The 25,487-nt window shown below is 48.6% G+C and overlaps 1 protein-coding gene across 4 annotated transcripts in view; it reads left to right on the plus strand.

Moving 5' to 3' along the window:
- The first annotated feature begins 1,486 nt into the window (after positions 1–1,486).
- Positions 1,487–25,487, plus strand: part of WDTC1 (WD and tetratricopeptide repeats 1) — a 46,525-nt gene continuing 22,524 nt past the window's right edge. The window contains exons 1-7 of one of the 4 annotated variants that reach the window (XM_073317583.2): positions 1,487–1,843; positions 11,184–11,246; positions 16,432–16,579; positions 19,761–19,844; positions 20,774–20,820; positions 22,340–22,451; positions 23,776–23,963. In XM_073317583.2, coding sequence (XP_073173684.1) covers positions 16,472–16,579; positions 19,761–19,844; positions 20,774–20,820; positions 22,340–22,451; positions 23,776–23,963 — 539 coding nt within the window. In that variant the 5' untranslated portion in view covers positions 1,487–1,843; positions 11,184–11,246; positions 16,432–16,471. Of the gene's footprint in view, positions 1,844–7,242; positions 7,845–11,183; positions 11,247–14,898; positions 14,975–16,431; positions 16,580–19,760; positions 19,845–20,773; positions 20,821–22,339; positions 22,452–23,775; positions 23,964–25,487 lie in introns of those variants that run through there. The other 3 variants (XM_073317585.2, XM_073317586.2, XM_073317584.1) reach the window with 3 other exon arrangements.

The raw sequence follows: 25,487 nt of genomic DNA on the forward strand, positions 1-25,487 counted from the left end.
AGAGATCTCATGGAGCTTACATATAGTAAGTGTTTTAAGAGGCTGCTGCTCCTTCTGTAGAAGTTAGAGAAGGCAGAAGTTTTCTCCTGCAATGTTGCCAGGGCTGAACCTGGAGGCATGGGACTGTGGTTTTAAATGCACCTTAAACAATTAAATGTTACTAAATGGTTTAAAATATTGAATTGCAAAATAAAGGATATTTTGATTTTAAATGGAGTCTAGGGATTCTTGGAATTTTAGTAACTATAAATTTTTGCATTTATCTAATCAGTTGACTGTGGCTTAACTTCACTTACCATGACAAGCCCAAATCAGCATTGTACTTCCCACCCCATGACTTTGATCTGAAAAGTGAGGCACAAAAAAAATCTGTTAGTTGGTAAAACAAAGAGCAATGTTTAGTTCTCTCAGAACTGCAGGGATCTGTGCTTGAATGGTGAAGTGAGGGAGCATTTTTGCAAACAGTGCCACCACCTGGAAAAAATACTTCAACACAGCAAAAAGGTCCAAGCCTGGAGCTTCCTAAGATAAGACCAGGTTCCTCATTTGATTTCTAGGACAGTTTAGTATGCAGACCAGATAGTCAAGCTTAGGCATTTGAGTTTTCCTGACCAGACTTGGAGATGTCCACTTACCTCGCCTGGCTCTAGGTGATTTGAAGTTGCTCCGTGGGGTTATAGCAGAAGGTGGATACAGTGAATACTGCAAGCCGGAGACTCAGAATAGCCTATGCTCTAGAGTAGGTCGAAGGGAGACAGGACACAGCCCTGGTGGGCTGGAACGCGAGGCTGGGGCTCAAGAGGAGAGCGACCCTGTAACATGGTAACAGGTGAGATGGGGCTTTCGGGACAGTTGGAAACCATAATGGGTTAGAGCAGGACACTGGCCTGGGAGGAGCCTGGGAGGCATGATACCTGTGAGGCTGGGTTTCAGGTGCCATGGTGAAGTAGAGCAGGAGATGGGGAATTGGAGCGACCTGGCTGTGGTGGCATGCGGCAGGACAGGGAAGGGCCTGAGGAAGCAGGTCAGACGGGCGGCGGTGGCCATGACTCAGGGAAGTCCTAAGGGCGCTGATGGGTAGGTGGGTGAAAGGGAGACTGGGGGCTTAGCTTGGCCTGAAGACCTGGCTGGGTGGAGAGGCTGTAAGCTCAGCATGGCCTAGGGACCTGGCAGGCCAGCGTGCTAAGAGGGCGAGGCTGGGGTGGACGTGGTTGGGACTGCCCAGGAGCCTGGCTGGAGGAGAGGGCACAGGAAGCGGAGGGGAGGCGCCGGTTTGCACCGCGCCCCCCAAAGGGGGCTATTACTTATCAACTCCTTTTATAGTCTAGTGTGGGCCGCCCGCCCTCCTTGAAGAAACTACAATTCCCAGCAGGCGCGGCGGCCCTCCAACCCCCGCCCCTCTTGACGCATCTGCGGGCCGATTGGCTCAAACCGCCCACCGAGCTGGGAATCCCTTTGGTCGGGGCTGCAGTCACTCCGAGCGCGGGCAGATAGACGTTATAGGCGAGGGAAGGGGCATTCTCGAAGCGAATCCGTGCTGTTGGCGTGGCGTAAGGGCTGCCGCGGGGAAGGAGTGGTGGCGCAGTTGGCGTGGCGCAGGCGCAGTGCTGGGGGAGTTTACTGAGCCCCAGACAGCTGGAGGAGATAAACAGAGGAGGGGGCTGGGGAGGGACCGAGTCCCAGCCAGCCTGGGGCTGCGGAGCATGGCGAGGGGCTAGGGGGGGCAGCCCCACCCGCCGAGGGATCCGCCTGTCCTGGCCCAGGGGCCGGGCCGTCCCCTGCATGGATGGAGCCTCTCAACTTCCACTCGCTGCGGAGCGTGCGCGCTGAGGAGGCCTGACAGGTAACACCCCCCCCTCCGGCCAGGTAACTGCTCCCCCCGCCACTACACCCTGGGCAGGTAACTGCTCCCCCCGCCACTACACCCCGGCCCTGCCCCCCTCCCCGGCCAGGTAACTGCCCTGCCCCCCCCCCACGGCCACTACACCCCGGCCCTGCCCCCCCCTCCGGCCAGGTAACTGCTCCCCCCGCCACTACACCCCGGCCCTGCCCCCCTCCCCGGCCAGGTAACTGCTCCCCCCGCCACTACACCCTGGGCAGGTAACTGCTCCCCCCGCCACTACACCCCGGCCCTGCCCCCCTCCCCGGCCAGGTAACTGCTCCCCCCGCCACTACACCCCGGCCCTGCCCCCCTCCCCGGCCAGGTAACTGCTCCCCCCGCCACTACACCCTGGGCAGGTAACTGCTCCCCCCGCCACTACACCCCGGCCCTGCCCCCCTCCCCGGCCAGGTAACTGCTCCCCCCGCCACTACACCCCGGCCCTGCCCCCCTCCCCGGCCAGGTAACTGCTCCCCCCGCCACTACACCCTGGGCAGGTAACTGCTCCCCCCGCCACTACACCCCGGCCCTGCCCCCCTCCCCGGCCAGGTAACTGCCCTGCCCCCCCCCCACGGCCACTACACCCCGGCCCTGCCCCCCCCTCCGGCCAGGTAACTGCTCCCCCCGCCACTACACCCTGGGCAGGTAACTGCTCCCCCCGCCACTACACCCCGGCCCTGCCCCCCCTCCCCGGCCAGGTAACTGCCCTGCCCCCCCCCACGGCCACTACACCCCGGCCCTGCCCCCCCCTCCGGCCAGGTAACTGCCCTGCCCCCCCCCCACGGCCACTACACCCCGGCCCTGCCCCCCTCCCCGGCCAGGTAACTGCCCTGCCCCCCCCCCACGGCCACTACACCCCGGCCCTGCCCCCCCCTCCGGCCAGGTAACTGCTCCCCCCGCCACTACACCCTGGGCAGGTAACTGCTCCCCCCGCCACTACACCCTGGCCCTGCCCCCCTCCCCGGCCAGGTAACTGCTCCCCCCGCCACTACACCCTGGGCAGGTAACTGCTCCCCCCGCCACTACACCCCGGCCCTGCCCCCCTCCCCGGCCAGGTAACTGCCCTGCCCCCCCCCCACGGCCACTACACCCCGGCCCTGCCCCCCCCTCCGGCCAGGTAACTGCTCCCCCCGCCACTACACCCTGGGCAGGTAACTGCTCCCCCCGCCACTACACCCCGGCCCTGCCCCCCTCCCCGGCCAGGTAACTGCCCTGCCCCCCCCCACGGCCACTACACCCCGGCCCTGCCCCCCCCTCCGGCCAGGTAACTGCTCCCCCCGCCACTACACCCCGGCCTTGCCCCCCTCCCCGGCCAGGTAACTGCTCTGCCCCCCCCCACTGCCACTACACCCCGGCCCTGCCCCCCCCCTCCGGCCAGGTAACTGCTCCCCCCGCCACTACACCCCGGCCCTGCCCCCCCCTCCCCGGCCAGGTAACTGCCCTGCCCCCCCCCCCACGGCCACTACACCCCGGCCCTGCCCCCCCCCTCCGGCCAGGTAACTGCTCCCCCCACCACTACACCCCGGCCCTGCCCCCCCCTCCCCGGCCAGGTAACTGCCCTGCCCCCCCCCCATGGCCACTACACCCCGGCCCTGCCCCCCCCTCCGGCCAGGTAACTGCTCCCCCCGCCACTACACCCCGGCCCTGCCCCCCCCTCCGGCCAGGTAACTGCTCCCCCCGCCACTACACCCCGGCCCTGCCCCCCCCTCCCCGGCCAGGTAACTGCCCCGCCCCCCCCCCCACGGCCACTACACCCTAGCCCTGCCCCCCTCCCCGGCCAAGGAACTACCCCCCTGTCCCCGCCACTACACCCCGGCCCTGCCCCCCTCCCTGGACAGATAACTGCTCCCCCTCCCCGCCACTACACCCCGGCCCTGCCCCCCTCCCTGGCCAGATAACTGCTCCCCCTCCCCGCCACTACACCCCGGCCCTGCCCCCCTCCCTGGCCAGGTAACTGCTCCCCCCCGCCACTACACCCTGGCCAGGTAACTGCCCCCCCTGCCACTACACCCCAGCCCTGCCCCCCTCCCCGGCCAGGGAACTATCCCCCCCTCCCCACCACTACACCCTGGCCAGGGAACTATCCCCCCCTCCCCCTCCGGCCAGGGAACTATCCCCCCCTGCCAATTTGCCCCTGGCTCCCGCCCCGCCCCCCCGGCCAGGTATCTGCTCTCTCCTCCCCACCACTACGCCCCTACCCCCCATCTAGGTAACTGCCCTTCCCCCACCACTATACCCCTGGCCCCCCTGCCCCCCGGGCTAGGTAACTGGCCCCTCCCCCACTACGTCCCAGTGGGCCCCCCTGCTAGGTAACTGCCCCCTCCCCATTACACCCCCGACCCTGACCTTACCTCCTGCTAGGTTACTGCCCCTTCCTCCATTAAACCCCTGGCCCTGCCAGAAAACTGTTTCTCCCCCCGCCCCACTATGCCCTGGCCCTGTCCCCCCACCAGGCAATTACTCACCTCCCCCACTACGGTCCTGGCCCTGGCAGGTAACTGCCTCCCTGGGTGAGGTAACAGCTCCCTTTCTCTGCCACTACACCCTCTGCCCCCCAGGTCCTCCTACCCTGGTGAAGTAACTGGCCCCCAGCCCTGCCAGGTAACAGCCGCATCCTTCTCCTGCTACACGCCCCTGTCCTGCCATGTAACTGCCCCCTGCCCTGACAGGTGACAGTCCCATCTTCATATCCTCACTGCTGCATTCTCATGACAAGTAACTACCCATTCTCTTCCCTGCTACACCCCCTGCCCTACCCCTCCCAAGTAACTGCTTCTATCCCTACATTGTCACTCCTTTCTCCTCCTGCACCCCAACAGGTAACTGTCCCTCTGCCTCCACTCTCCCCCACATGTCTGTCTGCCCTTTGCATACCTACTGCTCTTGCGTTCCCCCTGGCAGGTAATTGCTTTGCTTGTCCACTCCCTTAACTAACTGCTTCCCTCCCTGGCTGCCCCCATGCCTTCCCTGTTCTCCCCACTTTCTTCTCCATCCCCATCTGGTAACTTTCCTCCCTCCCCCTATTTCCCTTGCCCTGACATCTCTGCCCAGCTTCCTGTCCCTTGACAGGTGATGTGCTGCCATCCCTCCTCCTGACTCCCAGCCAAGTTCTTGTTCCTCCCAGGTATCTAGGGTTATTCCGTAGTGACACCCGCCTCTGGACAGTTGGGTTTGAAAACCTAGTATAAGTCTGAGTTTGTTTAAAAACAAAACAAAGACCCTCCACAAACTCTGCCCCAACCAAGCTGATCCCTCTGAGAAGTCATATGCTGGATTTTAGGAGTAGGGAGTGGAGCCCTGCAACATGACCTGAACCCGATGGGACCCAACTGCACACGTTGGGGTCAGGTGGGAAAAGAACGAGATCAGTTTTGGGTTAGATTAGCTCTCTTCCTCCTCCCTCTAGGGTCAGTGTGATGGCAGCTGCATGCACCGGTGGCAGCTTTTCTGCTGCCCGCCATCCCCAGCCGCACTCTGTGTGTTGCGGATGGAGTGTGCCAAGGAGTGGCAATGCCTCTCACTCTGCAGTGCACACACAGCAGGCCATGGTGGATGGCAGGAATAGGGCATGCAGCCACCTGCACGGATAGCTGCCATGCTGACCCCATGGGTAAGAGGGGGTGATGGCAGCTGTGGCGTTGGCTCACCTTTGGTAGGAACAGTCAAGGTAGGGTCAAAGTACTTGACCCTCCCCAGCTTGGGTTGGACCTAAAAATGAGGCCCGAGCAGATTTCTAGTAGAGAGGTTATTTTACTTCTGTGTTTGGCGCTGATGGGACTACTGCTGGAATCCTGTGTCTAAGTTCTGATGTCCACAATTCAAGAAGGATGTTGATCGATTAGAGAAGAGCCGCCAACATGATTAAAGGATTGGAAAACATGCCTTGTAGTGGCAGGCTCAGGGAGCTCCATCTATTTAACTTTCACTTTAAGCTAAGAGGTGGTTAGATCTGTCTCTAAGGACCTGCATGGGGGGCAAATATTGATAATAAGCTCTACAGTCTATCGGACAAAGGTATATCAAGAGCCAAGGGCTGGAAGGTGAAGCTAGACAAATTCAAATAGGAAATGAGGTGTACATTTTTAACAGTGAGAGTAATTGACCATTGGAGCAATTTACCACTGGTTGTGGTGGATTCTCAGTCACTGGCAACTTTTAAACCAAGACTGGATGTTTTCTTAAAAGATGTGTGTTCTAGTTCAAAAGGAATTACTTTGAGGGAGTTCTGTGGCCTGTGCTATGCAGGAGGTCAGACTCGATGGGCGCAATGGTTCCTCCTGGCCTTGGAATTGATAAACCGTGCTTGGGGGTTGCCAGGCCTTTGTTGCTCCTCCTGTTGGGTCCCTTCCTCTGCCAGGCCAATGAGCCACTTGCACCTACGGGCTGTTGTGTTTCTTAGTCTCCGCTCTAATCCCAAGAGGGTGATTATGCCAATTCAGGGATGAGTGGCTGTGGAAGGATGCAGTTTAAAGTAAGTTTGCAGTATTGCAGCCCATGCTGTGTCTGTTGTGTGGGTTAGCTTCGTTCTGGGCATATCCGAGCTCCCCTGTGACAGAAAGCTAAGAACCCCTCCAAGTTGTGAGCTGGTGCTGCCAAATCTGTAGTTCCTTTCCCACCTGCCTCATCCCATTCTAACCAGCTTCTTTCTCTGATGGCCCAGATGTCTGAAGAGTTAGATAACAGCTCTGTCCCCGTTCTCTTTCCCCTTGTTCCTAGGGGTTGACTGCTGCTGACAGCACCTTGTGCTGGATTTCTGCCCCCCACTAGCTTATTTCCCCTACTTTTCTAAGCCTCGTTAAAAGGGAATCTTATCAAGGAGCAATGACACTGTGGTAGGCATGGGGGGAAAAGGTGGGTGGAGCTAGTGTGTTGGTGAGTACTAGCTTGGGTTGGATGGGTGAAAATAGTTTGTGTGTTGAGGGGGAGAGTCATGGAAGTTTTTCCTTGAGATAAATCATATTTCTGAAAGGACCATGGGGAGGTAGAAATCAAAATATGACTCTTTTTTCGGGTGGCCTTGGATTTACAGTCTGAGAACCCTGAATTATGCCCAGGAGGTTTGGGATTAGATCACTCATTTAATGACAACCTGTAGTGGTTTCCTAGAGGACTCCCTCCTATTCACTTGGCATTGGCAGAACTTTTTTGAAGCGTAAGTGATACCAGGTTTGAACTTTGAAGTACAAAAACTGTTAAGCTCACAGGAAACTTTTGTATACATGTGTAGGTAACTGTATGTATAAGGACAGGTTTCAGAGTAGCAGCCGTGTTAGTCTGTAGTCGCAAAAAGAAAAGGAGTACTAGCTCAAATAAATTGGTTAGTCTCTAAGGTGCCAATAGTACTCCTTTTCTTTTAAGTATAAGAGGTGTGTGGGGGGGGGATGATTTTTGGGGAGGAAAGCTAGTTAGTGGGTTAAACTAAATCTGTTGTTCGTACAAAAATCTAGTAGGACTCTGAGATACAAAACAGATCAAGGACTACAGCTATCTGTATTTTGACTGTAGTGACTTCCTGCTGCAGGGGTCAGTTGGAGTTGACCAAGAAGGCACAGAGTGTTCCTGAGCAATGAGCAGGACTACTGGGTGAACTAGTCTGGTAAATCTTGTAACTCTTTTGTGGAGTTCTTTGGGAGTGTCTTTCCAGGAAACTGCTGCTGTCTGTGCTCCTAAAGTACTTTAACTCCACAAACATTAACTGGGAGGTTGGTGAGGCCAAAGCCTGTAGAATTCTGCAGATCATTAAGTTTTGGCTGCAAACTTTAAGAGATCAAACTTTGCAAAGTGTCAGCTGCCTTTGTAGACCTTGTCTGTTCTCCAGCATCACCTGCACAGGATTGTTCTGTTATGAATTATGAAAAAGTGCTACAGAGGATGGGGAAGTTGGGATGGGGAAGAGTGTGAGAAGAGTGTAAGGATGAAATCCCATCTGCAGTATCTCCAGACTTTGTGGAACGGTGAGCAGCAGGTAATTAAAGGAAAAATCTGTTCTGGGTTAACTGAGTTGATCATAAGGACAACTGCATGAGGTTTGTATGGGAAATATGTTCCAATGTGGCCTAATACCCTGGCCTGTTTATATTGCTTTAGCGTTTTTTAGTAGTATAAGAGTTCAATGTTGCATGTACCCAGAGTGAAGTTACTCACAGCACAGATAGTGCATCGGTAGTAATCGTGTAAGTTTACTGTAGAATGTGGCACAATGGTAGGGAGCAATCCTTTCTTCCCAAGAGATGCCAGTGCATGCTTGGGGAGGGGGGCTTCCAAATGCATTTGCCCCTTTGCCTCTCTGAGACTATCAACAGGGAGGGGAGAGTCTGATGATGATTTTGTGACATGGATATATCTACTAGGAACAGATCTGAAACACACCCACTTGTTTTGCACAAACCATAGAAAAGCCAAAGGTGACTAATTCTCTATTGTCACTGGTTTGAATCCAGCCCAGGTCCTGGAGGTGAGAAGGCTCCATCTCACTACTAATCCCTTGACGTACCCAGTCCCCCTACCTTGTAGCAGAAAAAAATCCCTCATTTTAGAGGGGAGAGATCAGGAAAGCGGAGGATATCAGACTTTCTGATCTTGTCTCTCACCAAGATGCGAATATTGAACTGAACTTTAAAGTAACAAAATAATAATTCAGTTAGTGCTTTCTCCCTCGGTGGAGGGTGCTATATGGAGTGCCGGGAAAGAAACCAAGTGAACGAAGAGATGGGAATGTAAAGGGGTTCCTAGTAAAGGAAAGAAAATGGTAGAAACTAGTTGGAGTCACAGGTGGGGTGAAGAAAAATGTGGTTGTATTAAACCAAGCCTTGTAAAAGTAGATCAGATGCCCCTTATAGTTTTGCATATTAGCTGGCTTTCAAGGCATGGCCTGAGGTTCTTCCCTAAGGTATTAGGTCCCACTGTACTTCCTGGAGCACCTTGGTTTTTCCTGCAACATCTCTGTCCCATCTGAGTTTTTAGCCTGATCTGGCTCATAGCTTGAGGTGCTGTAGCTACAGACTGCAGTGGGGCATTATTATGCCAGGGACATTCAAGAAACTCCCTGACAAAATACTACCAGCTATATGGTATAAAACTATGTATAAAATAAACAAAATTAAACCAGTTTGCTCTTAAACAGATTCCAGCTGGGGTGGCTCAAAACATGCTTTTTTGAATAACTAGGAAATATCTAAAAATGAGCCACATGAGCAGAGAGACCTGCTGCTAGAGAAACATACGTTGACTGATACGTTCTGTTGGGGGTAACGAATGTGCATGGCCTTTTAGAATCCTAGAAGATCAGGTTTGGAAAGGGCCTCAGCAGGTCATCTAATCCAACCCCCTGATCAAAGCAGGACCAATCCCCAACTAAATCATCCCAGCCAGGGCTTTGTCAAGGCTGACAGTAGAAACCTCTAAGGATGGAGATTCCACCACCTTCCTAGGTAACGCATTCCAGTGCTTCACCACCCTCCTAGTGAAAAAGTGGGACATCCAGTAATCATTTGGACAAGAATAATTAGAAGCCTTTAGATGTACTTCCCAGGAGATCCATAAGGTTTAAGAGCCTTAATCTAAACTTTAATTTAGAAACAGATCCCAAAATAATCAGGGACAATTATCTTTAAATCTTAAGAGTAAGATAGGATGACTAACAGAGTGGCAATCCAGTTTATTAATAGTGAGCACTTATATAGTGCTCATCTGTAAAGCACTTTAAACACTAACTAGCCCATGTAACACTCTTGTGAGTTAGGTAAGCATCAAACATGTGGCGAAAGTGAGGCAGAGATTGTGATTTGCAGATTATGTCAAATTGCGGGGTGGAGGGTTGCTTTCTCTTTGGAGGAGAGGATCCAAATTCAAAACTACCTTGACAAATTGGAGAACTGGTCTGAAATCAACAAGATGAAATGTAATAAAAACAAGTGCAAAGTACTATGCTTAGGAAGGAAAAAATCAAATACACAATTACAAAATGTGGAATAGCCAGCAAGGCAGTAGTAGTGCTATAAAGGATTTGGGGGCTATAATGGATCACAAATCGAATGGCTCAACAATGATGCAGTTGCTGAAAAGGCTAATATTCTGGGATGTATTAAAAGGAGTATTGTATGTAAGACACTGTGGGTAACTGTCCTGCTCTGTTGGCACCAGTGCGGTTTCAACTGGAATATTTTGTCCAGTTCTGAGCGCTGCCATCCTTTAAGAAAGATGTGAACAAATTGGAGGGAGTCCAGAAGAGGGCAACAAAAATTATGAAAGGTTTAGAGAACCTGACCTATGAAGAAAAGTTTAAAAAAAGTAGGCATGTTTAGTCTTGAGAAAAGATGGGGTGGAGAGAGGGGGAACCTGATAAGTCTCCAAATATGTTAAGGGCTGTTACAAAGAGGATGATGGTCAATTGTTCTCCATGTCCACTGAAGGTAGGACAAGAAGTAATTGGCTTAATCTGTAGCAAGGGAAATTTAGGTTAGATGTTAGGAAAAACTTTCAAACTCTAATGGTAGTTAAGCTCTGGAGCAGGCTTCCAAGGGAGGTTGTGGAATCCCAGGGTTTTTAAGAACCAGTTAGACAAACATCATTGAGAGATGATCTAGGTGTCCTTGGTCCTGCCTCAGTACAGTAGGCTGGACTAGATGACCACTCAAGGTCTCTTCCAGTCCTAACTTTCTTTGACTTTCCCGGGACTACAGACCATGCCTGATCTAGGATTAGAAGTTGGGAGATCCCGGTTCCCAGTCCCCTTCTCAAACCACTAGGTGATCATTTGGGACCTGCAGTCCAACTGGACAGATTTGAAGTTTAAAATAAGTTCTCTTGAAGAAGGATTTAGGATCTTGCAGGTTTGGTTCTGAAGACCTGTTGAGCAATGAAGGTGTAGATGAAGAAAGAAAAAAAGCAATTTTTCAAACTTTCTCTCCGAACCACCACCACTTCCAAGACACACAGACTTACATAATTCTTCCTGATTAGTGTTTAAAATCTTACAAAATTCAGAATCAAGACCAAATTCTTACTAGGCAAAAGTAAACTGGAAAGCATGAGAGTAAGCTGCTTGACCATTTTGTCCCAAGCCATTCCCCTCTTGCTCTTGTATCAGCCAAATGCTTAAAAATAAATGTGCAAAAGTCCTTTCTGGGTTAAGGGGCATGGGCGGGGGGTATTTAATAGAAGTGCAAATTGTTCACTTATAGACTTGTGCAGTGGTGGTAATGACTTTAAGTTGGGACAGTCCTTAGCAAAGACAAGTGTCTTGTTGTAAGAGTAACTTGCTCTTCCCCCCCCCCCTTTTTTTTTTTTTTTTTTTGACATTTAGTGCTACTGATACGCAGGATTGCCAGACCTGAAGACAGAAATTCTTCATATAGCTGCAGAACAGGTACAGCATGGGAAGCACTGGGGCGTTTATGTGCCCTGTCCCACTAATATTCCTAAATCATGCCATGGAATGACCACCAATACGGGCAAAGGGGTAGCTGAGTCCTATTGACTGCTCTGAGAATCCTAACAAAAGACTTCATTGGTGGTTCTGTGGACGCTTGTCACTGAGAGCGAAACTATGACATCCCAAACTCATTCCAAATGAGCTACCAAACTGCCAGCCAGCTGAGCATAACACCCTTCTGGTTACAGCAAAACTGGGCTGAGTCTGAATGGTCAAATGAGTCGAGACTCCATATCTCATTACTCAATCCCAAAAGCTGGCCCCCTTGCAAAAATAGCGAATGACTGGCTTGTCTCTGTGCTCCTTCAGCGAACTGGTAGTTCACGATGTTCAAAATTGCAAGCGGGGGGGAGGGGATTTATTCATAAATGGAACTTTCTGAGATACTAAATGCTTTTCTTGGGCCACTGTTAACAAGTTGAAGAATTTGGGAAGTCCCCTACTCTTGGCTAAATGTCAGTTTGTGTTGGTCTATGTGGAGAAGGAGGGAGATCTTCATTTTTATGAAGATTTTTATGTACATCCGCTTACCTGCTTGGCATTCCGACTGACCACATAGAGTTGAATTAAAAGGGGTTATTAGAAGAAGCAGGAAACAATACAATGGCTAGAGATAAGATATAGATTCCCAAGGCTGGAGCCAGCACTGGGCATGGAGGTTTTGATACTGACCTGTGCACAGGCTGGGTGGCCCACTGAAATGAGTCGGGGGTGGAGGTGACGCTCCCTCTCTGAGCCCCACCAAACGTTCCTCCACGCCCCCCCTCGGGGGGTATGCCTTGCAGTTTGAAAACTGTTGATGTAATCTGACCTCCTGTGTAACACAGGCCATTGAACTTCCCCAAAATAATTCCTGGAACAGATATTTTAGAAAAACATCCATTCTTGATTTTAAAATGGTCAGTGGTGGAGAGTCCACCACGACCGCTGGTAAATTGTTCCAATTCTTAAGTACATTCACTGTTAAAAATGTGTGCCTTCTTTCCAGTGTGAATCACTTCACCCTCCAGACATGGGGTTGTGTTATACCTCTCTACTATCTCCCCGGGAGGGGAAATGCTTCCATAGTTCTCTAAAGGATCATTGGTGGGCTATTAATTTGGATGTGCCTACATGCCTGACTCCAGCCAAGTAGTAGGCTTATTTTTACAGGTCTGGGGTCTTAAGATCAGAAGGACATGAAATCGTTAAAAATCCCTGTCTGGAGAGGAAGAGGGAAGTCGGGGAGTGATCAGTAGCTGCTTAGGGGGAAACGGGGATCGGTTCTGGGTCCGGTTCTCTTCAATATCTTAATGATTTAGATAATGGTATAGAGAGTACACTTATAAAGTTTGCAGGTGATACCAAGCTGGGAGGGGTGACAAGTGCTTTTAAGGATAAGATTAACATTCAAAATGGTCTGAAGTAAATAGGATGAAATTCAATAAAGACAAATGCAAAATACTCCACTTAGGAAGTAACAATTAATTGCACACGTATAAAATGGGAAATGACTGCCTCGGAAGGAATACTGCGGAAAGGGATCTGCAGATTGCAAGCTAAATTAGTCAATGGTGTAACACTTGCAAAAAAAAGTGAACATCATTCTGGGATGGATTAACAGGAGTGTTGTAAGCAGGACACGAGAAGTAATTCTTCCACTTTACTCTGAGCTGATAAGGCCTCGCCTGAAATGTGGTGTCCCAAACTGGACACAATAGTCCAGTTAAGATTATGACAAATTGGAGAAAGTCCAGAGGAGAGCAACCAAAATGTTTTGTCTGGAGAAAAAAAGACTGAGTGGGCACAACAGTTTCCGAAAAAGGTTGTTACAAGTAGGAGGGAGAAAAATTGTTCTCTTTAACCTCTGAGGATAAGACAAGAAGCAGTGGGCTTAAGGTCCAATTTGAATCGCCCTTGCTGCAATTTAAGAAAAATTTTGTCAGAGTGGTTAAACACTGGAATAAATTGGCTAGGGAGGTGGTGGAATCTCCATCACTGGGGATTTTTAAGAGCACGTTGGACAAACACCTGTCAGGGATGGTCTAGATAATACTTAGTCCTGCCATGAGTGAAGGGGACTGGACTAGAAGACGTCTCAAAGTCCCTTCCAGTCAAACACTTCTGTGATTCTATGAAACCCTTACATGGTGAGGGACTGAGGCAGAGAATGCAACAGGGGCAGTTGGTCTGAGATAGAGGCCCTGCGGCATTTCTGAGGCAGCCAGGCTTGCCTAGGTTTTTGAAGAAGTGATGAGATTTAGGCAAGACCCAGATGTGCAGAGCTCTTGGGATACTAACCCTTTTATCTGTGTGCTGTGTACCTTGGGGTGAATGGACCATATGTCTGTTTAGAAAAAGTGGTTTTGAAGCACTTTTATCTACCTCTGATCACAGGTTCATGGAGACCGGTGTCTTGTAGATGCCAAATCCAGTTGGGCCTATCATGTTATCACTGTTGGAAATGGGATCTGATGCCCTGGGCAGAGTTGTAGAACCGTGGGGCTCTCATCAGAGGGAGGGAAGGTAATTAGTGAAGGCTGTCATTGGGGGTGCACGCGTGAGAGACTGCAAAGGGGTATAGAGTACTGACCATACACTGGGAATAGGGGGTTTTGTAGCCTGGCAAGGCAGTGTAAAGTTGAGTAAACAATGGAGATTCACTCTGGAAGAAGTGCAGGTAGAGACCTGTTGCTTGGAAAGATTGACGCGGAGGTACTGTGGGAAAGATCACAGGTGAAGCTTACTGCTGAAAAGTCAGTCTATTAAAACTTGATGTTCCCTTCCCAGAGAGGTCAGTAGAAATTCTCTTATCTTCACTCTGAGCCTAGCAGAAAAGTGACTGACTGGAAACAGTCTTTACTGGTTTCTCTGACAAAGTAGTTTATTTTGCACATTGATGTTTTTTACCCAGGACTGGCCTTGGGGACAAGTAATGATTTGGTGCCCTGTGCTCCTGGGGGCCCTGCAGTTCTGTGTCTACCTCTGAGTTGGAGTCAGGCTGATCTCCTTTGCCCAGTGTTGGGCATAGAAGGGGAGGTAGGAGCCAACTCCCCATCCCCATTCCGCACAAAAAATATCTGGAAGGGAGTGTGACAATCTTATTTGTTTCCACTGGGTTTGCTGCTGGGCTAACCATAGAATGCATCCGATGAAGTGAGCTGTAGCTCATGAAAGCTTATGCTCAAATAAATTTGTTAGTCTCTAAGGTGCCACAAGTACTCCTTTTCTTTCATAGAAGATGTGTTATTCCCTTATGGAATTTATCAACATTGTTGATAAACTGGCCTGGATAACCAGAGGTTAGTTTAAAAAAAAAAATCTGATAGTTTAATCATCTTACCTCAAGGTTAGAAATATTGATGACTTGTATGCATTCACAATGCTGCCTTTTAACACTGAGTCTGGGAGGTGGGATTAATAGGGGTAATGTTAAGATCACTTGAAAATGTAAGGCCTCTTAATGGGCATACACACCAGCTTTCTGGTAACACTTCATGTGTAAACAAAATCTGGATTGAGTAGCGAAGGCCCAGTAGTGCTGGCCATACCTAGAAATGCTACAGACATGCTGTCCAAACTCCCCTCTTCTCATCCTGATCTGCAGCACCTTCTTCTGTTCAAACCTTGAACTTCTGATGTGCAGAATTTACAAAATCTTGTTTTAAGATGTGTGCAAAGAGGTAAGAATAAGACAATAACATTCACGGTCTCTCCTGATCTATTCTAGGAATTGTTCCCAGGCTTCTGGGGTGACAGGCTATCCCACCTTGTTTCTTCTTCTCCACAACCCCATTCACCAAGACCTATTTATCTGATCAATGACTGCTACACACAGCTAAAAAGTTCACGTTTAGGAGTTCTAACATTCCCTGTTATACCTGAATTTCAATCTCTGCTTAGCATTTCCTGATTCTTACAAGTTTAAATAAGATCCTGAATGTTACCCTCATTTGGAGTTGTATACTGAGAGCAAGCTAGATTAGTTCTCATGAACTCTCGTTAAAGAGAATGTCACGTTTAATTCTGGTACCCTATAACATAGAATGTATATTAAAACTTGAACTTTCAAAGCTGGGTTTAAAAATATTGAAACAGTGACAGGTACAGCATCCTTAATAATTGAATGAGATTAACCTCACTGAGAGCTGATGTTTTATTTATACTCCCATCAGCTGGACCTCCTGTTGAGAACAGGATTGAGACACAAGAATGTATTTCACATTCGTATGCTGAGACTCAAATTTCAAAGCCTTTAGGCAAGTTATGTTAATATACTCCCTGAAAATTAACCACCTTTATTATCTCGGTTAGTTTGTTCAAAACCGATCCCTCCTTGCATTCAAAAAGTCACCATTTGCTGATCTGAACTGTCAAGATGGCAGCGATGTCTGATCACGAATTCGTCTTTATCATATCGAAGGAACACTTGTGCTCTTCTAGTAATTTACTGTAGTTCATAATCAAATGTAGTAGTGATCAGTTGTGTTCAGTTGCGATTTGTTTTCCTTTTAAAATGGAGCTTCCTGACTAGAAGCAAAAGGCTAGAAAGCATACATATGGAAGAGCTTGTACACACTATCACTTACGTCTATATAATGTCTGACGCACAGGGGTGTGAATAAGCCACTCCCTGAGTGATGTAAGTTACACTGACCTAACCACCAGTGAGAGCTTTTCCCACCAACATAGCTACTGCCTCTCAGAGAGGTGGTTTTATTATGCCGATGGGAGAGCTATCTCCCGTCGACATGGAGCATCTTCACCAGATGCACTGCATCAGTGCGGCTGCGATGCAGTAGCCCTTCTGGTGTAGACTAGCCCAGTACTCTTATTACATTGATTGGGTTGGGGGTAGGAGGGACCCAAGACTTGCATCGTTGACAGTCTCAGTACTTTCAAGGTCTCTGCTTCTTACAGGGCTTCCCTAGAAACAATTGTTCTGTCATTTTACTGTCAGCCGTCTCCCTTCTGCCCTTTTGAGTCCCTGCTTCTCACTCCTGAGTTTCATGAAGGAGCCTTGCATGAGCCTCACCAGTTCTTTTTGCGAAGGGAGCTCAGCACTGCCATTAGTTGGAGACAACACTTAATTAGCCATGTGTATAAATGACCTGTTAAGTTTTTCTTTCTCTGTTTGTAGGTAATTAAATGTCTTTACTGTGGATCTCCGCATTGTTGGAATGCTTGGATGCACTGCACCTCCCCCTATAGCTTTCTTTTGTCTGCCTCATTGTGAGAAGATGGCAAAAGTAAACATTACTCGAGACCTCATCCACAGGCAGATCAAGGTATGTGTCATCCCAGACACTTATTTGTGGTTGGTGGATGGGTAAGGAGAGTGTAATGTTCATGCTGGAGCAGTTCTGTGGGGATAGTCTTCACAGAACTAATATCTGCCATACCCCATCTTGCTGAGATCTTGTTAGTTTTCAGAAGGATTGACACTTGGCTGGGAAACTTTGCTGCAGGAAGTTGTGCTGTGGATTAGGTAGGGGGGCACTTTCCTTCAGAGTAGATATTGAACTACTGCCCAAGCATAGTGTTGGGGATACTGTATTGGTGGAGTTACCATCTGGATGAAACTTAAGAGGTTGTGGTGACTTGTGATCAATTAAAATCCCTTTAGTAGATTAGAGGTGTTAACCTCTGAGCCCTGGCCAAGTTTCAGCTCTGACAAGTCTATACTTTAACTTCCTGAGCAGTTTCCTTTGGCCCCCCAACCTGAAGCAAATACTCACCAGCAACCACACACCCCACAACAAAGACTAACCCAGGAACCTATCCTTGCAACAAAACCCGTTTCCAACTGTGCCCACATATCTATTCAGGGGACACCACCATAGGGCCTAATCACATCAGCCACACTATCAGAGGCTCTTTCACCTGCACATCTACCAATGTGATATATGCCATTGTGTGCCAGCAATGCCCCTCGGCCAATGTACATGGCAAAACTGGACAGTCTACGTAAAAGAATAAATAGACACAAATCAGATGTCAAGAATTGTGACACTCAAAAACCAATCAGAGAACACTTCAATCTCTTAGGTCACTCGATTACAGACCTAAAAGTGGCCATTCTTCAACAAAAAAACCTTCAAAAACAGACTCCAATGAGAGATTGCTGAATTGGAATTAATTTGCAAATTGGATACAATTTACGTAGGCTTGAATAGAGACTGGGAGTGGATGGGTCATTACACAAAGTAAAACTTATTTCTCTTTGTTTCCCCTCCTACTGTTCTTATCAACTGCTGGAAATGGCCTACCTTGATTATCACTACAAAAGGTCCCCTCTTCCCCCCCCCCCCCTTTTCTGGTAATAGCTCACATTTCCTGGTCACTCTTGTTACAGTCTTTATGGTAACACCCATTGTTTCATGTTCTCTGTGTATATAGAGACAGGTTTCAGAGTAGCAGCCGTGTTAGTCTGTATTTGCAAAAAGAAAAGGAGGACTTGTGGCACCTTAGAGACTAACCAATTTATCTGAGCATAAGCTTCATGCATCGGATGCATTCCGATGAAGTGAGCTGTAGCTCACGAAAGCTTGTGCTCAAATAAATTGGTTAGTCTCTAAGGTGCCACAAGTCCTCCTTTTCTTTAAACTTTTTTCTTTCCTAAACTGTTGTCATGCTAGTATTTGTATTTCTAAGGCACTCATTACCATTGTGTCTTCGAGTTGTAGTATGGTGTATTAATTGTTTGTATCTTAAATTTGTAAATGCTTGGGAACGAATGAGATGAAACATGCAAGATTATAATAATGCCAGCACTGCCTCCTTTCCAGGTATTGGGCAGGAGGGCAGAACATCCAATGCTCTGACTTAATTTCCTGCACTGTGGCCCTGTGCCCACAGTGGGGAATGCAGTGGAACTTGATTAGTGGCCTATAATATGGCACCAACAAAGTATACACATGCTGCTCTGCCACTCTCTAGACTAAAGTGTTAGGTGCTCAGTGGTTTGGGCTCAGGATACCTAAAAGATTGTCTAAAGCTCCAGGGCAAGGACTGCAAGTAGGGTTACCAATAGTCCTGTATTGTAAGGGATGTCCCTTATTTAAATAAAATACTGTCTTGAGCTGATTTAATAGGGGACAGACACCTTTTATCCCATATTTCAACCAGGGTAGTGCTATTTGTTGGCAACTTGATCTGGTGCACAGGGTCACAATGCCACTCAACTTTGGCCCAGCCACCCCTCAATCGTGCCTAAGCAGCCCCTGGACCTCTGGGTTTCTCTGGTATTTTTTAATTAGTTTTGGCAACCTGTCTGCACAGTTCTGCTCTTCAAGCACAATGGAACTATGCATAACAAGGATAGATCCCATTCGGACATGGGGTGGAGCTTTCTTAAGGGCCGATCCAAAAGCGTGGAATGAACTTTCACAGGAATTAACCATCAGACCTTGCAATTTTCTGCTCCAAGTGCAAGGTGCACTTTTTTATCTTTCTTTTGCAAATATAAACAGTATACATGTATTCTATTAAATTATTTAAAAACACCTTTATCCTTGTGGGGGAGAACATATTTCCAGAAGGGGCTCAGATATTATGGTGACAAGGTCTATATAAGAAGCTTAATGGTATAGAGCCTCTCTGCATTTCATGAATAAAGAGTTAGGGTGATATATGGTGTAACTAGAACATACTGCCTCTCCATTTAGCCTCCCTTCATCTGAGCCAACTACTAACCTATCGATGATCTCATTAAGGAACACAGGGGAACAACCGTCCTGAATTTGTATTGGCACAGCACTGTGGTAACTGTTCTCTTCTCTGTGGAACAGCCTATGCTAATAGTACTGCAGTTGTATGCCTCTGTTCTGTCCCTCTGTCTGTGTGTCAAAGAAGGCTGTCCAGTACAATATCCCAACTATCTCCTGTCTAGCGGTTAAATGTCTCAGGAAGACTGAGAATAGCCTTGGAACAGTGAAAATGCAAGTGTGGATTTTGTAGTAAAATGACACTTGGTTCTCAGGACAGGGTTGTATGTGTCATGGTAGATTTTTCTGAATAGCTCTAGTCTAGTGCTTGCATTATCCTTCAGCTGTGACTTGAAGCTTCTGGCGTTCAGCCTGTTCTTGCCAAAAGATCAGGCATCCTTCAAACTCTTGGGTGTATCTTTTTGGCAAAAAATATAAAACAGGCAACCCTTCTTTTTTTTCCTTGGGTCACCCTGATTCTTATCTCAGGTGCCGGACCTGTCTGTGCCTGGCAATTGGGGTTTTATCGCTAATAGTGGTGAAATGATGGCTTCTCTCTCTTTCTGAACTGGAGAATACAACAAACCCTGTGCGTGAGTGTTCTTCAAGCTGATAAGAAAACACAGAGGAAAGGCATCTGGCTGGTGCCCTGGCCCATTTTGGGAGGGAGTTTGTGTGTGTTTTCGATGATTGACTCTGCTCCTCGGGATAAGGGAGTGTTCTGTGCTTGCTGTAGTAAGTGTGGTGGTTTTCCTTCACATAGGAGAAGGGCGCCCTGGGCTTTGAGCGGCACTATCATGTTACTGACCCATTCATCCGACGCCTGGGCCTAGAAGCAGAGTTGCAGGTGAGTGAAGAGTGCAAGAAGAACAAAACTACCTACCTGTTCCCCGTTAAAAACTACATAACACGCACCTGTCTGAGCTCCATAGACTTATAAACTCTCTTAAGAGTCCTGGTTTGTCTCCTCAACACGAAGCACTTCTAGCACTAGGCTCTAACTTACTACACCCTACAACATCAGCTGTCTTGTACCCAGGACAGGCACTAATCCTAGTCATAGTTGTTTTTGACATAGGCAAACCTCTTCTAGTTAAGTCTGATGGCCTGACTTCTTCCTATGACATTTGTGGCTGCAGTAAGTTCCTTAGAAACTAATAAGCGAATTGTCACACTGCAGTCTGGCGCTCCCAAAACAGATTACAAATCTTTGAGAGTTTGTCTTCCCATTGGTACAAATTCAGTCGTCCCCCCTCGCCCCCATACACCACTCTTCAACTCTGTCTTCCTCTCCCCACTAAATCTCCCACCCACAACCTCCCTAAGTAGGCACTCCAGCTGTTCCTTTTGTAATCCTTTGTTAAATAGGCTGAAAGTATTTTGCACATTCACCCAAATGCAAGATGCTTCTCAAAGGGAGGTAGGCAATGAAAGCGTATCTTCCCTGCTTCCCCCAAGGATCTGTGCACATGATTCTCAGCCTAGCCAAGAGCTTTTGAAACAAAGTCACCTTTCCTTGTGTGCAGCAGTATCTCTGCGTCAGCCTCTAAGGCTGAGCTGCTATTGTATCCAGTTGTAAATTATTATTTTTCCCAACAAGCTAGAGCATGCCTTTCTTTCCTGGAGGTGCCTGTCTGAGGTGTGGGTAGGGGTGTCTGAAATGGAAAGCTGCTTGCATCAGAACAAGTTGTGTGGGGTGCTTGCTATGTCCTTCTCTCATAGTAGTCCTTGATAAGTCTGCAGTTTGTGTAACATTCTCTTCCCTTCTTTGCACAGGGTCACTCTGGATGTGTCAACTGTCTAGAATGGAATGAGAAAGGAGAGTAAGTATGTGTCTCGATTCAGGGATGAACAGACTGATAGCCCAAGCTCTCCCATGAGTGGGCTGAGGATCATCTTATCATAAGGGGCCACTTCCTCTTCCCAGTGAAGTAAATGAGGGCTCAGGCTAAAGGTTTTGAACTATAAATCCAGATTTTGGAAATGAAGCTTATTTTGTTGGCTGCATCTGGAAATGCTCCTCTTGTGAGTTGGTAAAACTCACAAGAGTTTTGAGTGTGTGAGCAGTGGGGGAGGTTTAGATTGGATATTAGGAAAAACTTTTTCACTAAGAGGGTGGTGAAACACTGGAATGGGTTACCTAGGGAGGTGGTAGAATCTCCTTCCTTAGAGGTTTTTAAGGTCAGGCTTGACAAAGCCCTGGCTGGGATGATTTAACTGGGAATTGGTCCTGCTTTGAGCAGGGGGTTGGACTAGATGACCTTCTGGGGTCCCTTCCAACCCTGATATTCTATGATTCTAAAAGAAACAGGCTGGATGGCAAGTGAAGGATCCTCTTCCATAGAGGACTAGAGTACCATCCACTTAACTCGGGTTGTGGCACAGTGGATCTTTGGGATTTGTAGCCTTATATGGGGCTGGGGCGGGGGATTTTTTTTTTCTTTCCCTATGCTGTAGTCTGAGTGCTTCTCTGGTGGGGAAGTAGAGGGTAGAAGAGTCCCTGTCTCCATTTGATAACTTTCTGCTCTGCACTATCATACGCTAAAGCATTTGTGTTTAATAACTAGCACAAGTGAAGTAAACCATATCCACCTGGGAAATGTAAGGGAGAGTCTCTGCTGTGTTTGAGCCAATTACCAACCAATTGCCTACATTCTGTCCTCTGGTCCTTGCCCAAATCCATAAGTCAATGGGAGTTTCATGTACTTGAGGGAGGAATTTGGCTCCAAAGCAGTAGTTCTCAGGCTGAAGGTCATGGCATCTGTTGGCACCACCATCTGATCACCTGTTTCATGCCTCTTCCACTGAAGTAGACCAGTTCTGCCACTTGTGACTGCTTCTCCTGGCACACACGCGTGTGCACTCATAGGCACCAACTTCTCCTGGCGCTGGTGGGTGCTCGTGCCCCCCAGCCCACCCCATTCCAACCCCTTCCCCATCCCCGCCCTGCCTCCTCCCCTGGACGGGCCGCGTTCCCCCTCCTCCCTCCCTCCCTCCCACAGTTCCTCCCGGCAAGCAATGGGAGGAGAAGCGGGGAAGGTGCTCTCAGGAGAGGAGGTGGAGGCGAGATGAGATGAGGTAAGCTGGGGCAGGGTGGGGAGCTGCTGGTAGGTGCAGAGCACCCACCAATTTTTCCCTGTGGGTGCTCCAGCCCTGGAACACCCACGGAGTCAGCGCCTATGCACACACTTATGAATCACTGCATGGATTCTGGTGTGGGGCACATTTGAGGACCAGTTGTGAATGACAGGATGTGGGCTTACAGGATGAGTGGCTGAGCAGCTAATCACAGCTGGGAATGGAGCAATGCTTGTAGCGCTCTCCCCTCTTGGTTTTTTTCAGCTTGCTGGCATCTGGCTCCGATGACCAGCACACCATTGTCTGGGATCCCCTGCATCACAAGAAGCTTCTTTCTATGCACACTGGGCATACTGCAAATATCTTCTCTGTCAAGGTGAGTGAGGCCCCAGGTGTGTGCGTTTGAAAACGAGAGGTATAAAGAGGGCACGGTTGGATGGGGCTCCATGTTTGACTTGCATGAAAATAACTTGTTTAAATGTTGCTGGGGAATATTTTTCCATAAGCAAGTTCTCCAAAGAGTACTAAATGTAAAGACTTTCAGTATTAGGAAAAGTTATATTAGATGTAGTAGTCTGCGTCTGTCTATGCAGTTCTCTGATTTTGGCCACATATCCATATGAATACTGGCAGTGGTGGTTATATCAATCCAGGTGGGGAAAAAATGCCGTAGAGAGAACTGCATTGTATGTCAAATTGTTAGAGACTTGTACAGCAAGCAGATGCAAGGAACGTACGTAATTACAGAAGGTTACTCCCACATGCATAGAGAAAGGATGATCCAGTGGTTAGGGTGCTAGTCTGGGACTCAGGAGACCTATGTTCAGTTCCCTGCTCCAGCACAGACATTCTGTGGGGCCTTGGGCAAATGATTTAGTCTCTCGAGTGTGCCTCAGTTTCTCCATTTTACAGATGGGGATAATAGCATTTCCTTACCTCAGTGCGGGTGCTGTGAGGAATAAAGATCGAGAGGTGCTCCATTATTACATTAGTGAGCACCATATAAGAACCTTACATAGCTCTCTGGCCACGTGGCTTTGATTGCTACTCTGCTGCTGTTGGGAGTGGCTTACATCTTCCTGTGAAATGTAAGAGAAGTCTTTAAATGGAGGAAGAATTTGTTTTCAAACAGTCCCTCCTTACTGAAGGAAAACTGGAGACTGGTCACTTGTGTCATGCTGAGCACAAGCAGTGTAGCCAGAGTTGGGACTGCATGCAGAGCCCTACAATCTAGACTCAGTCTTGCCTTCTCCGTAAATGCTGCAAGAAGGCAAGAGTTGCTTTGCCTGTTGCAAATAAGAATGACCTGCTATCAGACAAGCTTTGATTTCCCAGCCGGGAGCTCCTGTTTATTGCATTATTGCCTGTAGTGATCCAAGCTCTTTCAGGATGTAACTAGCTACAGCAGCTTGTTGCAAAGGGAGATGCAGCAGCAGCTAGGCTATAACTAAGGGTGGATGACTGGCAGTTGAAATGTCTGAAGCTCGTCGAGGTTTGAATCTCTGTTCTTCCTTCCTTGGGGAGGGATAGCTCTGTGGTTTGAGCAATGGCCTGCTAAACCCGGGGTTGTGAGTTCAATCCTTGAGGGGGCCATTTAGGGATCGGGGCAAAAATTGGGGATTGGTCCTGCTTTGAGCAGAGGGTTGGACTAGATGACCTGCTGAGGTCCCTTCCAACCCTGATATTCTATGATTCCACAGTTCTTGCCACATTCAGGGGATCGGATCCTCCTCACAGGAGCTGCCGACTCCAAGGTGCATGTTCATGACTTGACTGTCAAGGAAACCATCCACATGTTTGGTGACCACACGAACAGGGTCAAGCGTATTGCCACGGCTCCTATGTGGCCCAACACTTTCTGGAGCGCAGCAGAGGATGGGCTAATCAGGTAAAAAGCTTTGGTGCTTGTTCAGGGGAGTAGCTCTTGGTGCTGTGAGAGACCTTTTATCAGACTAGTCTTGCTTGAGTGGTCACTGACACCCTTAGTTCACTCAGTTCCCTGCCCCTTCCTGTTGGGTTGGCACGGTTCAGTTAATAAATGAAGGGGAACTTTGGTTCACTGGCTTAACTATTACAGACCTTGTCTGTCTGCTTCTTGTGACTTTATTTATTATTTGTATTGCCATAGCGCCTAGGAGCCCTAGTCACTGACCAGGACCCCATTGTGGTAGGCGCTGTACTCAGAACAAAAAGTTGGTCCTGCCCCACAGAGATTACAATCTAAGTATAAGACAGATGGATACGGACAGGGATGGAGGGGGTACAAGGAAGCCGTGAGGCAATATTGGTGATAGGACAGTGGTCTCAGCACATCAGCCGCTAATGGTTATCAAGTTTTTGGTAGGCCTCGTGGCAAAGGAGAGTTTTGAGGAGGGATTTGAAGAGTGGCTAATGAGGTAGCTTCTTGGATGTTTCTGGGGAACTCCTCCCAAACATGAGGGGCAACGCAGGATGGGAAACTGCAAAAGTTGTTTGAAAAGTTAACAACTGGGTAATGGAGGCTGGTATTGTGGGCCAATTGGTGGTGAGTGTTGACAGCTCAATGGTGAATGAGAGAGAAGTGGGGTGGGGATTGATTGAGAAGAACCTTGAAAGTGAAGATACTCGGGGCTTGTTTACACTGGCACTTTATAGTGCTGCAACTTTCTCCCTCAGGTGTGGAAAAAACACCCTCTTGAGTGATGCAAGTTTCAGCGCTGTAATGTGTCAATATAGACAGTGCACCAGTGCTGGGAGCTACGCCCCTCATGGAGGTGGCTTTTTTTTTTTTTTTTAAGAGCACTGGGAGCGCTCTCTCCCAGTGCTGTGCCGTGACTACACAAGCCACGTTAAAGCCCTTGGCTTATGTTTTGAGTTAAAGAAAGGGGAGGCAGTGGAGGGATGCAGAGAGGGGTGATATGACTGGCTAAGAAAATTTATCTTTGCAGCGGCATTCTGAATGGACATGAGTGGGGCAAGGTTGCATTTGTCAAGGGCAGCAAGAAGGATGAGCACTCGGAATCGAGTTTTAGCTGTGTGGATATGAGAGGCCATATCTTAGATTTTTAATATTTTATATTACTGTAGTGCCGAGAGGCCAACAGGTTAAGGCCCTGTTGTGTTAGGAGCTGTACACATATATAGTGAGAAAATTCCTGCCCCAAAGAGCTTGGTCTAGTCTCTCTCTCTCTCCCCCCTTCCCCCCCCCCAAAAAAAAAACAACAAAAACCTGAATGGTTCAGCTTGAAATAAAGGGCATCTGTTCATAAATAGAGGAAATGAGGAGGGCATTTCCTGTTACAGAAAATGAGAGATGAGAAAAGAACAGTCCTATCTCCATCAGAAGGAGCAGAGGAAGGCAGATGCAATTCCCTGTGAGATTCCTCTCCAGAACCCTCATTAAGACTCTAGAACAACTAAAGATACTACCCTC

The sequence above is a fragment of the Lepidochelys kempii genome, chromosome 19, assembly GCF_965140285.1.
Source record: "Lepidochelys kempii isolate rLepKem1 chromosome 19, rLepKem1.hap1, whole genome shotgun sequence".
NCBI lineage: Eukaryota > Metazoa > Chordata > Testudines > Cheloniidae > Lepidochelys > Lepidochelys kempii.